Source organism: Olea europaea, chromosome 18, assembly GCF_002742605.1.
Source record: "Olea europaea var. sylvestris chromosome 18, O_europaea_v1, whole genome shotgun sequence".
In the NCBI taxonomy this organism is placed as follows: domain Eukaryota; kingdom Viridiplantae; phylum Streptophyta; class Magnoliopsida; order Lamiales; family Oleaceae; genus Olea; species Olea europaea.
The window spans coordinates 12093617-12106735 of record NC_036254.1 but is presented as its reverse complement, the minus strand read 5'-3'; the positions used below and the strand labels follow the sequence as shown (position 1 = coordinate 12106735).

Below are 13119 nucleotides of genomic sequence, written 5' to 3'. Positions count from 1 at the left end.
CCTTCGAAATATGACATAATATCAAAATTGCAGTTGCTAGCTGTGAAGTGCCACTTTGAGTGTAAAGTTAAAAAGTCAAATAAGAGCACTTATACAATTGTTTGTATTGATGAAAATTGTAAGTGGCCTTACGACCAACCAAGATCATAAAAAGTCCCATTTTCAAGGTTTGAAAGTACAATGGTCATTATTCTTACTCCATGAGTGTTCGTCACAGAGATCATAGGCATGCTTCATATATGATTATTGGAAATCATATCGCTCCTATGTATGAAGATGTTAACTGAGTTTACAAACCGACGAACATTATTAATGATATTTGTCGAGAGTTCAACATAATCGTAAGCTATACTAAAGCGTACATGGCTAAAAATTTTGCATGTGGACTGATACGTGGGAAACCCCATGAGAGTTATACGAAATTGCCAGCATATTGTCATATTTTGGAGATGCAAAATCCTGGTACACTGACATTCATTCATACTAATGATGATCGGCACTTCAAGTACCTTTTTATGGCACTGGGACCAAGTATACATGGGTTCTTTAACTCAATGCGAAAGGTAATTTCTGTAGATGGTGTATTCTTGACATCGAGAATGAAAGGTACTCTACTCGTAGCAACTTCTCAGAATGTAAATTTTCAAATATTTCCACTTGCATGGGGAGTAGTTGATTCTAAAAATGATGAATCCTGGACTTAGTTCTTTCAGAAGTTGCGGTTAATAACAGGTGATACAGATGATCTTGTGATTATATCTGACCGTGCAACATGCATAAAAAATAGAGTTAAAAATGTGTTTCGATTTGCTCATCATGGTAATTGTACATATCATTTGCAAAAGAACTTGAAGACAAATTTTCCACGGTGTGATGTTGCAACTTTGTTTAGGGCAGCGTCGGAGGCTTATACTGTAACCGAATTTGAGTCATACATGGCAACTCTATGCAATAAACAGGAGGGCATCAAAAAATATCTATTAGAAGAATATTTTCATTATGGGGCTAGAGTGCATTTTACCAGGATACGTTACAATATCATTACTATGAATAATGCGAAATTTATAAATGGTTTGTTGAAGAGTGCTCGAGAACTTCTAATAGTTGGTTTAATAGAATATATTCGTGGGATACTACAAAGGTGATTTTATGAAAGACATATTGAAACAGAAAAATGTGTGACAAAACTCACGCTAGCATTATAGAAAAAGATGTACATGACATATAATGGGTCAAATGGGTTGGAGGTAAATCAGGTTTCTCCGGACATTTATCAAGTTGATGACAATTTAGAATACCACTTTGTGGATTTTTACGAAATGACATGTACGTGTAGAAGATTTGATTTGGAAAAGTTCCCATGTGCTTATGCAATTGCTGTCGCAAGATTTAAAAGAGACGATGACTATAAATTATATACCCTTTTTACACTAGTATTTGTTGGAAGCAAGCTTATTCTGCATTCGTATATCATTTGCCGACGAGATCGAATGGCAAATTCCTAAGAATCTAATAGTCAGAGAAGTATTTCCACCAACTTTGGGTCTAACCTCCTACATTTTTGCCTCTAACCTCCTCCTCTAACTTTGGGTCCTCCTCACACGCTTCTACATTTGTTTCAGCAACAGACACATCTCTCACATCATCAAATCTAGGCTCAATTTCCAACTCATTCTCTCCTACATTTTTTCCTCTATCCTCCTCCTTCTCTAACTTCCTCTTAAGGCAGATCTACCTTTCTTTGAGCAGCATGCACATCTGTCACATCATCAAACCCAACCTCCTTTTCCAACCCATCCTTAGGTTCATTTTCTGGTACATAAGTTGTGCTACTAGTGGCACCATCAAATGCACTCGTCCCTGGATGGAACCGACCTGCCACAGCCAATTCAACTAACCTGTCAACATTTTTCTCCACCCGATCAAGTCGAGTCGATATGACTCCTTGTAGCTTCCCTCAATTTTTTCTATTTTCGTTCTTAATAAATCCGCTATGTTGATCTCAAAACCATGCTGTGATGGTTGAACTGCTCTCTTCGTGGTATGCATGCTGTGGCTCGGTATCATGCTCAGCCTCGTCTTCTTCGGAATGATGTGAAACGCTCTCATCTTCTTCCACGATTGGTTTCAACTCTTTCCAATAAGCCTCTTCGAGTTCAATTTTGGTGGGAATCAATGTGGAATTAACCTCCAACTACAAATATTAAAAGGTGCAAGTCATTAGTCATTCACGAAGCTAACTCCACAGTTTGTTCCCATTGAACTCAAAAAAGACAATTTTACCTCCTTTGAATTCAACACATTATCAATGGCAGCAGACGTTAACCTCTTCAGCATTTTCCAAGCGACCATTCTTGGTATTACATTTGGATATTTCGTATCAAACTTCATTCCCAAAGTTAGGATTACTTCGAATGCCCAAATCTATTGCAAAACAAACATTTATATTATCTCACAACACAAATTTATATATATATAAAATATGAGTCAAGTGTATTGTTTGTTCATACCATTATAGGGAGGGGAAAGCCTTGCAATGAATATCGACAACGTGATTCGCCTCCGACGTCCAAACTTTTCAATTTATCTCCCATTTTACGTTTGAATATACTGATCATGTATTCAAATGAAAACTTTCTGCATGGATACGTCTCGAACCTATCTAGATCGTCCACCAAGTCTAACCACCATAAATCGATGTATGTATTCTCCTCCGTAGCCCACAAGACGTACGCCAAGATTACGATCAATCCTAACTTATACTTATCTCTCTTTCTTTTCTTGCAATTTACAAATGCATTGTAAGTATCTCCCTTCATTATCTTCCCCCACTTTTCTTAAAATTCTCTTTCACGATCCGACACTCTTCCCCTAAGGTCTTATCTACGTCGTTCTCATCACTCGTATTTAAGCCCGTAACTAAAATAAATTCTTCCAACCCAAATTTTACATTTTTCTCTCATATCTTAAATCAAACTTCTTCTTTGTTGGTCTTTATTTTTTGCAATAATAATTTATGTATAACTTGCAAAGCCAACTTTATGTTCTTCAACCTAAGGAAAGATCCGAAGCAGCTCTCACTAAGCTTGTTTTTGTAATTTGTATCGAGCTTATCATACACATCTCGCACTATTTGCAATCTGCATTTCGTCGTAATCGTAGCATCAACTTGAAGAATCTTCTCCATAGCACTGCAAATTATAAAATATGTACTAATATTAGAACTGATGATAATAAAGCACATAATAACAAATATAAAAACTAGAAATATTAAAACAAGTTACCTAGTTCTTCTAATTTTTCCTGTAGTAGAAATTTTTTTACAAAATATGAAATTTAATAGTAGGTATTATCATTGCTATCAAGAAATTATATTTTATTTGATATTCACTTATTAAGCGTTCTTACCTAATGTGCACACAGTGGCTTCATAGTTAAATGCCTCACTTTAGTATAGTAATTTATTTACAAATTCAGCATTTTTCATTTTCTAAATCATTTAAACCTAACATAAAGAAGTCATTTTTTCTTTTAAACATTTGGTAAACTTTTTAGAAATTATTCGATCTTTCCTAAAAGAATGAGAAGAACTCAATATATTTTGAAAGAGAATGAGAAGAGACGGCTTTGGACTTGAAAAAAAAAGAGTTAAATGTCGGAGGAATAGCCAATAACCCAAATAAGAATAAGAAATCAAAGAATGATAAAAACAAAATAACCATTAATCTAAAACTCGTAAAAGAGTTCATGGATGATACTATTAAAGAATAAAGAATGATCTCTTCTATAAGTAGAGGCTGGAAACAAATCAAACTTTAAACTATCAAGACAAAACTGAAATTGAGAAGTTCAAACTTTTCATATGCAAGAAAGAAACAGTTATCTTTAGCCTTGCAAATGACAGATATGTAGCAATCATCACCATTATATTTTTCATGAAACTACACTATTAGTATGTAGCAAACAAATGCAAAAGTGAATCTACCAATAGGAAATCAAATATGTGAGACTTTTAATTCAATCAGCATATAAGTTACAAAGTACTTATTGCCAGGTGCTTAGATGAATTATAATAATGCAGATGAAAAGAAACATTAAAACAGTGGAAATAGAACCATCATTTTTTTCTTTTGACAAAACATTATGACTTTTCTCTTTTAGAAAAAGAGGAAATCAAAACATAACTTTTACAAGCACATCTGAGATCGAATATTGTCAATTTTGTGCCATAAAACTATCATAATGTAGACAAGTCATTCAAAAGTTTTGGCTATAGAAACCGTAAAGACCCTTCCATCTATAATACAGAAGAGCTCTTCGTATATTATGTGACTTCCTAAATCTAAAAAGGGGGTGGGGAAATAAACTTCTACTACAAAATCGGGGGTGGAGAAACAGACACAATACAAATTCAACCGCGCGAGGGACGTTACTTGAAGGTGGTCCGACGAGTTTCAAAATTCAGAAAATAGAGATAGAGAGAGATCGACGGGCGAGCCTTAGAAATGGAAAAAGACGAATAGTTTTGATTTTTGAGAACTCTAATTTGGAAACGAATTGGGTCCTCTCTTCTTTAGCTTGGAGAGAAATTAAAAGGTTATAATTGTCTTTTCAAATATTTAAATATTTATATTTTATATTATTTTCAAAAATTTGGTCTGAGGCCGCGATACGTGCCTTCCCAACTCATTTCCCCTTCTTGAATAGAAACATAAATCTATCTCCCAAAAGAACCCAAATTTACTTCTGAATTACATTGCAGAGAAATATGGGTCAGGGTACGCCCGGCAGACGGAACCGCCAATTTCCTGGAGAACGAAAGAATGACGGTGACGAGAAAGACAAGAAGTTCGAGCCGGCGCCTGCTCGTGTAGGCCGTAAGCAGCGGAAGCAGAAGGCCCCGAGGCGGCGGCCCGGATTCCGACTGTTACGCCACTGAGCAAGTGCAAGCTGCGGCTGTTAAAGCTCTAAAGAATCAAAGACTATTTGTTGATGGAAGAAGAGTTCGTAGCGAATCAGGAAAGGTTGAAACCCCAGGAAGAGAAGACAGAAGAGGATCGATCGAAGGTCGATGACCTGCCTGGTTCCCCCTTGAGCGTCGGGAACTTGGAGGAGTTAATAGACGAGAATCATGCCATTGTGTCATAGTCTGTGGGGCCCGAGTACTACGTCGGGATCTTATCATTTGTCGATAAGGATCAACCTGAGCCTGGCTGCGCGATTCTCATGCACAATAAGGTAGTCTTTGCTGCTGTGATGGTGTAAATTATGGTTTTTGTATTTTGCGGCTGCGGTTTGAGAGGTTGGTTTCTTACCTTTTTGGTTAGAATTGGAGGTAGTTTATATGTAGTTTAAAGGATAAAGGGAAAATTAGTGATTAGGAATTTAAGGCTGGCGCTTCCAAGCAAAGAATATTTGGAGGACAGAGTTTGAGAGGTGAGGAAAGGGAAGATAGGATTCCATTGACATTTGGCTAATGCTGTTCCTGAATGTTATTATTTAAAATTTATGAGTTAAACTGTTATTTTATCTACATTTAGCCCCATTTGAGCCCGTTTCTTTTTTAGAATAGATTTTTCTTTTGGAAATGTGTGGTAAAATGGGAAATTTTATTTTATTAAGAGAACGTGTGTTGTGATTGAAAATGAGTTTGTGAAAAAAATTGCTTTTAGAAAATGTGGCTCAGATCGGGTCAAATTAATAGAAGATGAATTTATGCGGTTTTAAGTACACGTAGAATCTGGTACTTGCTTATTGTGGGTTTCTTGTTTTTGGTGTCTTTGTTCTTTGAGTATGTAATTTGATGGTTGTACTCTGCAATTGCTACGTTTATGATGTAGCTTATATGATATTATTGGAGACCTTTTGAAGTCATAAATTGGAAAATCTTGTTCTGGGTTAGCTTTTGCTTGGTGTTTCATGTGATTGGTAGAGCAACTTTGCATTTTTTAAGGATTTTCCACAATGGTATATGGACAAAAGTTAGATATAGGTGTGGCATGCTTATAAAGTTCTGCAGTGGGTTAAGAAAGCTTTAAGTGGTATTTGGTCGCATTTTCCTTGCATCTTTTGATGGATGAGAATGACCTTGAGTTATTTGGTAAATTTGTAGGTTCCAGGGATTTGGGCCTTACCTGTTGCTGGTTTTTGCCTTCAGTTGACACTCTTTATTTATTTTATTTCTTGTGTATCAATTTTCTTGGCTAGCATTAAAAATATACCATATTAGTAGGAGTTTGAGAGTCAATTTATTAACCATGTTCACATACTGTGTAATGTGCGTAAATGCTGGTAGATTTTGGATGCTAGTAGTGAAACGTAATATTGGTGTGATATGTGTACGCAGGCTCTGCCACAACTTGCTTTTAAAAATTATTTGTAGTTGCTTGGTTGGATTTTACTAAATTCTTTTCAGTATTTCTAATTGGAATCACAACTTCATATGCTAATGATTAACTAAATGAAAAACAGGGATGATCATTTGCATCGGTTTTTGTGTGATCTTGTAAGGCACAATTCAGACTGTTGCAAATGATTTCACATTTTAATTTTCCAAGATCTATAATACTTTACTATTGATCTTTGTCTTTCTTAAATACTTTTCCGATTTTTATTGTCATGATATTTTGAGTAAAGCCTTGATTCCAGTACATGTGCATTTTAATTTTTAAATCAAGTAGATGCTTTTTCTCTCGTCTGCATTTCATGCTCATGTTTCTACTATTCAATCCCCAAACTAGGGACAAGAAAGTTTTGAGGTTGGATAATGGGGTGAGTTTTTGCAGAAGTTTAGACATGTGGTCCTCGTAGTTTTGTATTTTGTGACAAAGATGGAACTGTGTGTTTACCACCTTGAAGAAATGTCTATAACATATATGCATTGAAGAAATTTCTGAATACTCTTCCTGGTATGAAATAAGGATGCCTTGAGAAGAAGATGCACCCCCTCCCCACTCGAAATTTAAGGAAAAAAGAAAGAAAAAGTGAAGGGAGAGAAGTGGTAGGCCTTACCATGATTCCGATTTATCAATGAATTTTGAATATTGTACCTTCTAAAGGAATTTTGACCTGTTTCAGGTTCTTTCTGTCGTTGGACTTCTTCAAGATGATGTCGACCCCATGGTTTCTGTAATGAAGTTTGAGAAGGCTCCATTGGAATCTTATGCTGATATTGGTGGGTTAGATGCCCAGATTCAGGAGATTAAAGAGGCTGTTGAGCTCCCATTGACTCACCCTGAATTATATGAAGACATTGGTATTAAGCCTCCAAAGGGGGTCATACTGTATGGAGAGCCTGGAACTGGAAAAACATTGCTTGCAAAGGTATGCTTACTTCTATATGGAATTCCACACCGAGAATATGTATTAGTAAATTTGATATGCCTTCTGTGATACATATGACGATTTTATGCTAACTTTTGGCTTTATCCTGAGCATCTAACATTTGCATGCAAACTTTATTCATTCTTGATGGTAGCCAGGGGTAGGACATGGGGGCAAAGATTTTATTCCTTCAACTCTAGTAATTATATTTTTCTGAGACAGAAAATGCTAGATCTTAAATTATGTTAGTGAGAGAGTTGGGAACTAATTGAGATTTTCTTCTCATCTCTGCTTGTCATATTATTAAATCATTATTAGTTTGTATCTGGACTTGATTGATATGAAAACAAAAATAAGAATAAGAAAAATAAAAGATACTGTGATGAAAGTCAATTATTCCTGGCATCATAGGTGTCACTTCATTTTGGGATCCTAATTTCCAAGGTTCTGCTGCATCTTAAGGAGCAATTATGAGGAATACCAATTCCCATGGGTATATTAAGTCCTTAGACTTTGATAGGTGACTATCTGAAAACTTTGTATGCTGGAAGTGTTGTAGTTTTATAAATACCTCTCTTTTAATGTTCTCCAGGCGGTTGCAAACTTTCTTGTTAGTAGATATTATTAGTTTGTATCTGGATTTGATTAATGATCTGGAAATTATGCGCGGAAGAAGACAACCATGATAGTGTCAGACATTAATGTTAATGTTTGGTTTTATAAATGGTGCATCTGACTTGGCTTCCCATGGGTTTAATTTAGTCATTGTATTTCATGTGATTTTTGCCATGTGATTATCCGAAAATGTTGTAATGTACATAGTTTATAAACCTCTCATTTAAGTGTTCTTCAGGCAGTTGCAAACTCTACGTCAGCAACTTTCTTGCGTGTGGTTGGAAGTGAATTGATCCAAAAATACCTTGGAGATGGTCCTAAATTGGTGAGGGAACTGTTTAGAGTTGCTGATGATCTCTCCCCTTCTATTGTCTTTATTGATGAAATTGATGCAGTTGGTACGAAAAGGTACTCTCCCGAACGTTATTAGCCTGGAAATGGTACTGTTATGGATTTTTTTTTATTGGTAAATGCTATCTACAGGTATGATGCCCACTCAGGTGGTGAACGAGAAATTCAGAGGACTATGCTGGAGCTGCTGAACCAATTAGATGGTTTTGATTCAAGAGGAGATGTTAAAGTGATTCTTGCAACGAATAAAATCGGAAGTCTTGATCCTGCTCTTCTTCAACCTGGTAGAATAGACCGGAAGATTGAATTCCCTCTTCCAGATATTAAGACCGGGAGGCGTATTTTCCAGGTGCACAGCTGTTTTTACACGACAAAGGAGATTTCATAAGATCTTCCCAGTACAACGTTTTTTAATGATTGTCTACTTGATTTACCGAACCTTTCCTTTCCTTTCCTTTCCTTTAATATGTAGATACACAAATCGAGGATGACACTGGCTGATGATGTTAACCTAGAAGAGTTTGTTATGACAAAAGATGAGTTCTCTGGAGCTGATGTCAAAGCAATATGTACTGAAGCTGGATTGCTTGCTTTAAGGGAGCGTCGTATGAAGGTCAGTCCCAACATTTCATAGGATCAGTTGCGCCTATATTGCAATGTTTAGGTTATTAACTTCATAAAAGGAAAAATGAAAAATGAATCTGAAATTATTTATTATGCCCTGGTGTCAATAAATGAGGCGTGCACCTATTTGTTGATATTGACGACATCTGTTACTCTTGTCCAGGTGACTCATGCAGATTTCAAGAAGGCAAAAGACAAGGTTATGTTCAAGAAGAAAGAAGGTGTCCCAGAAGGACTCTACATGTGATCATTATCTTGTTCTGTTTGCCATCGATGTTTTTCTCGATTTGTCGAGAACTTTACATCTTATTTGTCTTTTGAATTCTTGTTATAACGATGATCATTTATTGAAAAAAATGAAATCTTAATGTGGCAAAATTGGTCTATCCGAATATGCGTGTTTAATGCTACTTATTTTATGAGCTGACACAAAAATGGTTCTCTACTTTTTAAGACAGATGCTCCTACGTAATTTACTTTGTCAAAAGTTTACTGGCATCCAATTGCTGTCTTGTAGCTCATTTGATAATCCATTATGTATGTTAGTGTCCTTATTATGAAGAGTTTTAGTCCTTGACTGGTAGAGATTAAATATAGATTCTTAAGTAAATTTCGTTAAAAGTTAATGGAATGTGTGGTTAAAATTAATTATTGATTTTAATTTAAATTTTAATCAGATTTTTTAGTGGTGCCAAACGGTGGCTAAGATCTCTACTTCAGAAAAATCTTGGGGGATAATACTCACGTAGTTGAACTAATTTGTATTTTTGGAAGATCAAAACGAATTATCTAAATAATAAAAATGCTACACAAATGAGAAAGTGGCTATTTTATTATTCGGAACAAAAATTTTAAAATAAAATAAAGCAATATCAAATAGCTTTGATATCATTTTAAAAATAATTATGCTATATGTACAGAAAATGGGCTGTCATAATTGATGCAGACACTTGACAACAAATTTGTCGGCCAAGGACAAAAAAGAAAAGAGGCACCAGATGTTGTCGTGTCTGGTGCAGTTCTGACAATAATTTCTCTGTATTCTGAAAATAGTTTTCAAAGCATATAACAATATTGTATATGTATACACGAAATGATACATACTTTTGATGTTATTCTCTCAGATTTTACTCTCTCTAATTGATAAAAGCAGTATAATTAAGAACATTATATATATTGCTTACTCAAAATAGAGATAGAAAGACAAATGAGAAGTAATTTTTAAAATAAATCTCAATCTTTCCAAAAGCGAAAGAAATTTTTCAAAATATGTTATAACCATTTTTTCAGATTCCCTTGCTATAAACCTCTTTGAACTTGGTCTTGTACCCAGTATAAATCTTCCTATTGATCTCCAACATATGCATTACCACACCTGCGAAGCAAAAATATATAAGCAAATACTTAACAAGTGACGATATGTATGATTTTCAGTCTTTTCTTTCGTTATACTTAATCTTTTTTCATCATATTTTTATTTTCGAATTAACCAAATTTTCCCTAATTACAGTTTTTTTCCTCAAAAAAATCGCTAAATGGAGTACATTGTCCATTATAATTTTGTATAAGCAAAAAATAAATCAATCAATAAATCAGATTAAATATTTGTCCCCTGTTTTAATCTAGTTCAGAGGATTTTGGATAGAAATCGTGATTAATGACAAGTATTTTGGATATGTTTATGAATATATGTGATAAAAAAGAAAAAAAATAAAGATTGCAACATATGAAAATCTTGGAGTAAACACACCTAATATCATTGAGACCTGCCCTTATTGTTCCAATTCACATAGTTATTACGTACATTCATAATATACATATACATACATACATACATACATACATACATACATAAACTTTTGCCCTTATTGTGTCTTTAGTCTAAACATTTCAAATATAGAGCAATGGCCCAAATCATCGCATTTTTTTACTTTTTATTTTTTTGCTCAAATTAGTCTAATGGTTTACGTCCAAAAGGATCGTTAATTTTGTGCTGACATGCGAGTCTCCTTATTTTAATTTTATTTGAAGGGAAAATAGGATGAAAGTTTCGAAAGTAGTTAACTTTTCAGTTGGTCAAGTTGACTATGCAATATATATTAATATATAATGAGCCAAAATGGTGAATGGCTCTTTTTGGCTCAATGGAGAAGATGAATGGCTCATTTTAAATTGACTCATTATAAATTGACTACCCATTTAATATGTCTTTCTAAAATTTTTCAGTGACACAAGATGACAGCAATAGTAGTTGTGGAATTGTGAAATAAAATGTGTTCACGATATTTTTTCTTTATTTAACTTAATCATTTAAAGTATTTTCAGATTCATGTTGCTGCTACTGTTACTTATGGACTAAGTTGATGGTAGGAAAAAGGGGTGAAGTGGGTGAGGACAATTTTACCCTTGTTTATGGAAAGAAAAAGGTATTTTTGTATTTAATTAACGGAAAAACTGACGGAATATGGACGAAAGGACGTCCAGCACAAAGAAAGGTTGAAATGAGGGCAAAAATGCCAAAAAATGAAAGGTATGGACGTTTTCCACAATAGACTTGAAAGGTAGGGACTTTTTGTGCTAATTACCCTTTAATTAACGGAAAAACTGACGGAATATGGACGGAAGGACGTCCAGCGCAAAGAAAAGTTGAAATGAGGGCAAAAATGCCAAAAAATGAAAGGTAGGGACGTTTTCCACAATAGACTTGAAAGGTAAGGACGTTTTGTGCCAATTACCCTACATACAGATATGTAGGGAGAGAGAGAGAGAGAGAGAGAGAGAGGGCGGGGGGGGGGGGGGGGGGGTATCCTATGAAAGAAAAAAAAATGGGTTTGTTAAGCAAGTGATGGGTTAATAACCCGTCACTTATACACCAGGCGGCTGTATGGTATAGGAGGTTTGGGGGGTTTTGAGTTCGGTTAGTTGTATGGTTTGTGATAGAGCTGGATCCCCAATATTTTATTTCATTATTTTCTATGGCGATTTATTTTAGTCCCTTACTTTTAATAGAGTTTTTTTTTTTTTTAGGATTATTATTTAAATAGTAAAATTGTTGTCGTTTTAATTGGTAAAATTTGATCGTTAGCCCTTGTTTGCTTTTAATAAAATCATATTTTTAGTAAAATTTGATCAAAGTTGAGGAAAAGTGTTTTATTATCTTTAAACATAAAATCAAAAAAGAGAACATCTCTAGGCAGATTTTTCGATGAGTGATGTTATTTATAGTCATTCACTGCGATAGTTATCCTACATGACATCCTATATGACGATTTGTGATTTGATATATTAATGTGATAATTTTTTCTTGCCTCATATATCAAATTACCAACTGTCATATGTATGTTACATAAGGAGACTGCGACAGTGAGTGACTATAAATAACATTATTCTTCTTTTTCAATGGAGGCTTGTTTGCATTTATCTGGTTGGCCCGTTTGTCTTGACACCTCTAGGTTTGGGCCTAAAAATAAAACCCATGTAAATTAAAACATATTTTTATTCCACCTCTCCTGTTGCAAATAATAATAATAAAAGAAAGGGTTTGGGCCTGAAATTTTAGTGCGAGCATGCCCGCACTTATCTCAACATGACTCCGCCCCTGATTGTATGTTATGTCTTTCAAAATTTAATAAGATGGGATGTTACCAATATATCGATATATAGAGTGTGTTTTTGTGCTTCTTACATATTTATTGATGTCATTATTTTTATTTCTCATGACTTGAGTTAACAAATAACAAAATTTCATTTTCTTCTACTTTGATATAATCATGGTATAGTGAGTTAGTTTCCATTTGTTTGAACTCGAATTTTGTTTGCATTTAATATATTACTATGCATTCATTGCTATCTTACCAAAGAAATTCGGATGCCTTTTCTATAATTTGAAACAAAAATTAATAATTATTGCATGATCATTAATTTGATGTAATTGAAACCTGCGATTCAACTTTCAATCAGGAGGAAGTCATTAACTGAAATTTTAATGGACTTTTAAGAGATTATAAATTTAGGGTCTATTTGATTGCGAAAATAAAATTTGGGTGGAAAGAAAATGAATTCCAGGGAATTGAATTACCTAAAAATTGTTTTTCTGAGAATTGTAAATTATTGTGTTTGATTGGTATAATTTTCCAAGTGGAAAATGTTGAAATAAAAGTGTTTTTTATGTTCGTTTGACTTTGTTTTACATGAAAATTGTCAATT

The 13119-nt window shown here is 34.3% G+C and overlaps 1 protein-coding gene and 1 pseudogene across 1 annotated transcript; both read left to right on the top strand.

The window, feature by feature from the left end:
• The first annotated feature begins 362 nt into the window (after positions 1 to 362).
• Positions 363 to 1145, top strand: LOC111366747. The gene is made up of 2 exons (XM_022987446.1): positions 363 to 606; positions 733 to 1145. Exons 1-2 carry the CDS (start codon positions 363 to 365, stop codon positions 1143 to 1145), a joined length of 657 nt encoding a protein of 218 aa, XP_022843214.1.
• A 3544-nt stretch (positions 1146 to 4689) lies between these two features.
• LOC111367468 lies at positions 4690 to 9301 on the top strand (annotated as a pseudogene).
• The last annotated feature ends 3818 nt before the right edge of the window (positions 9302 to 13119 follow it).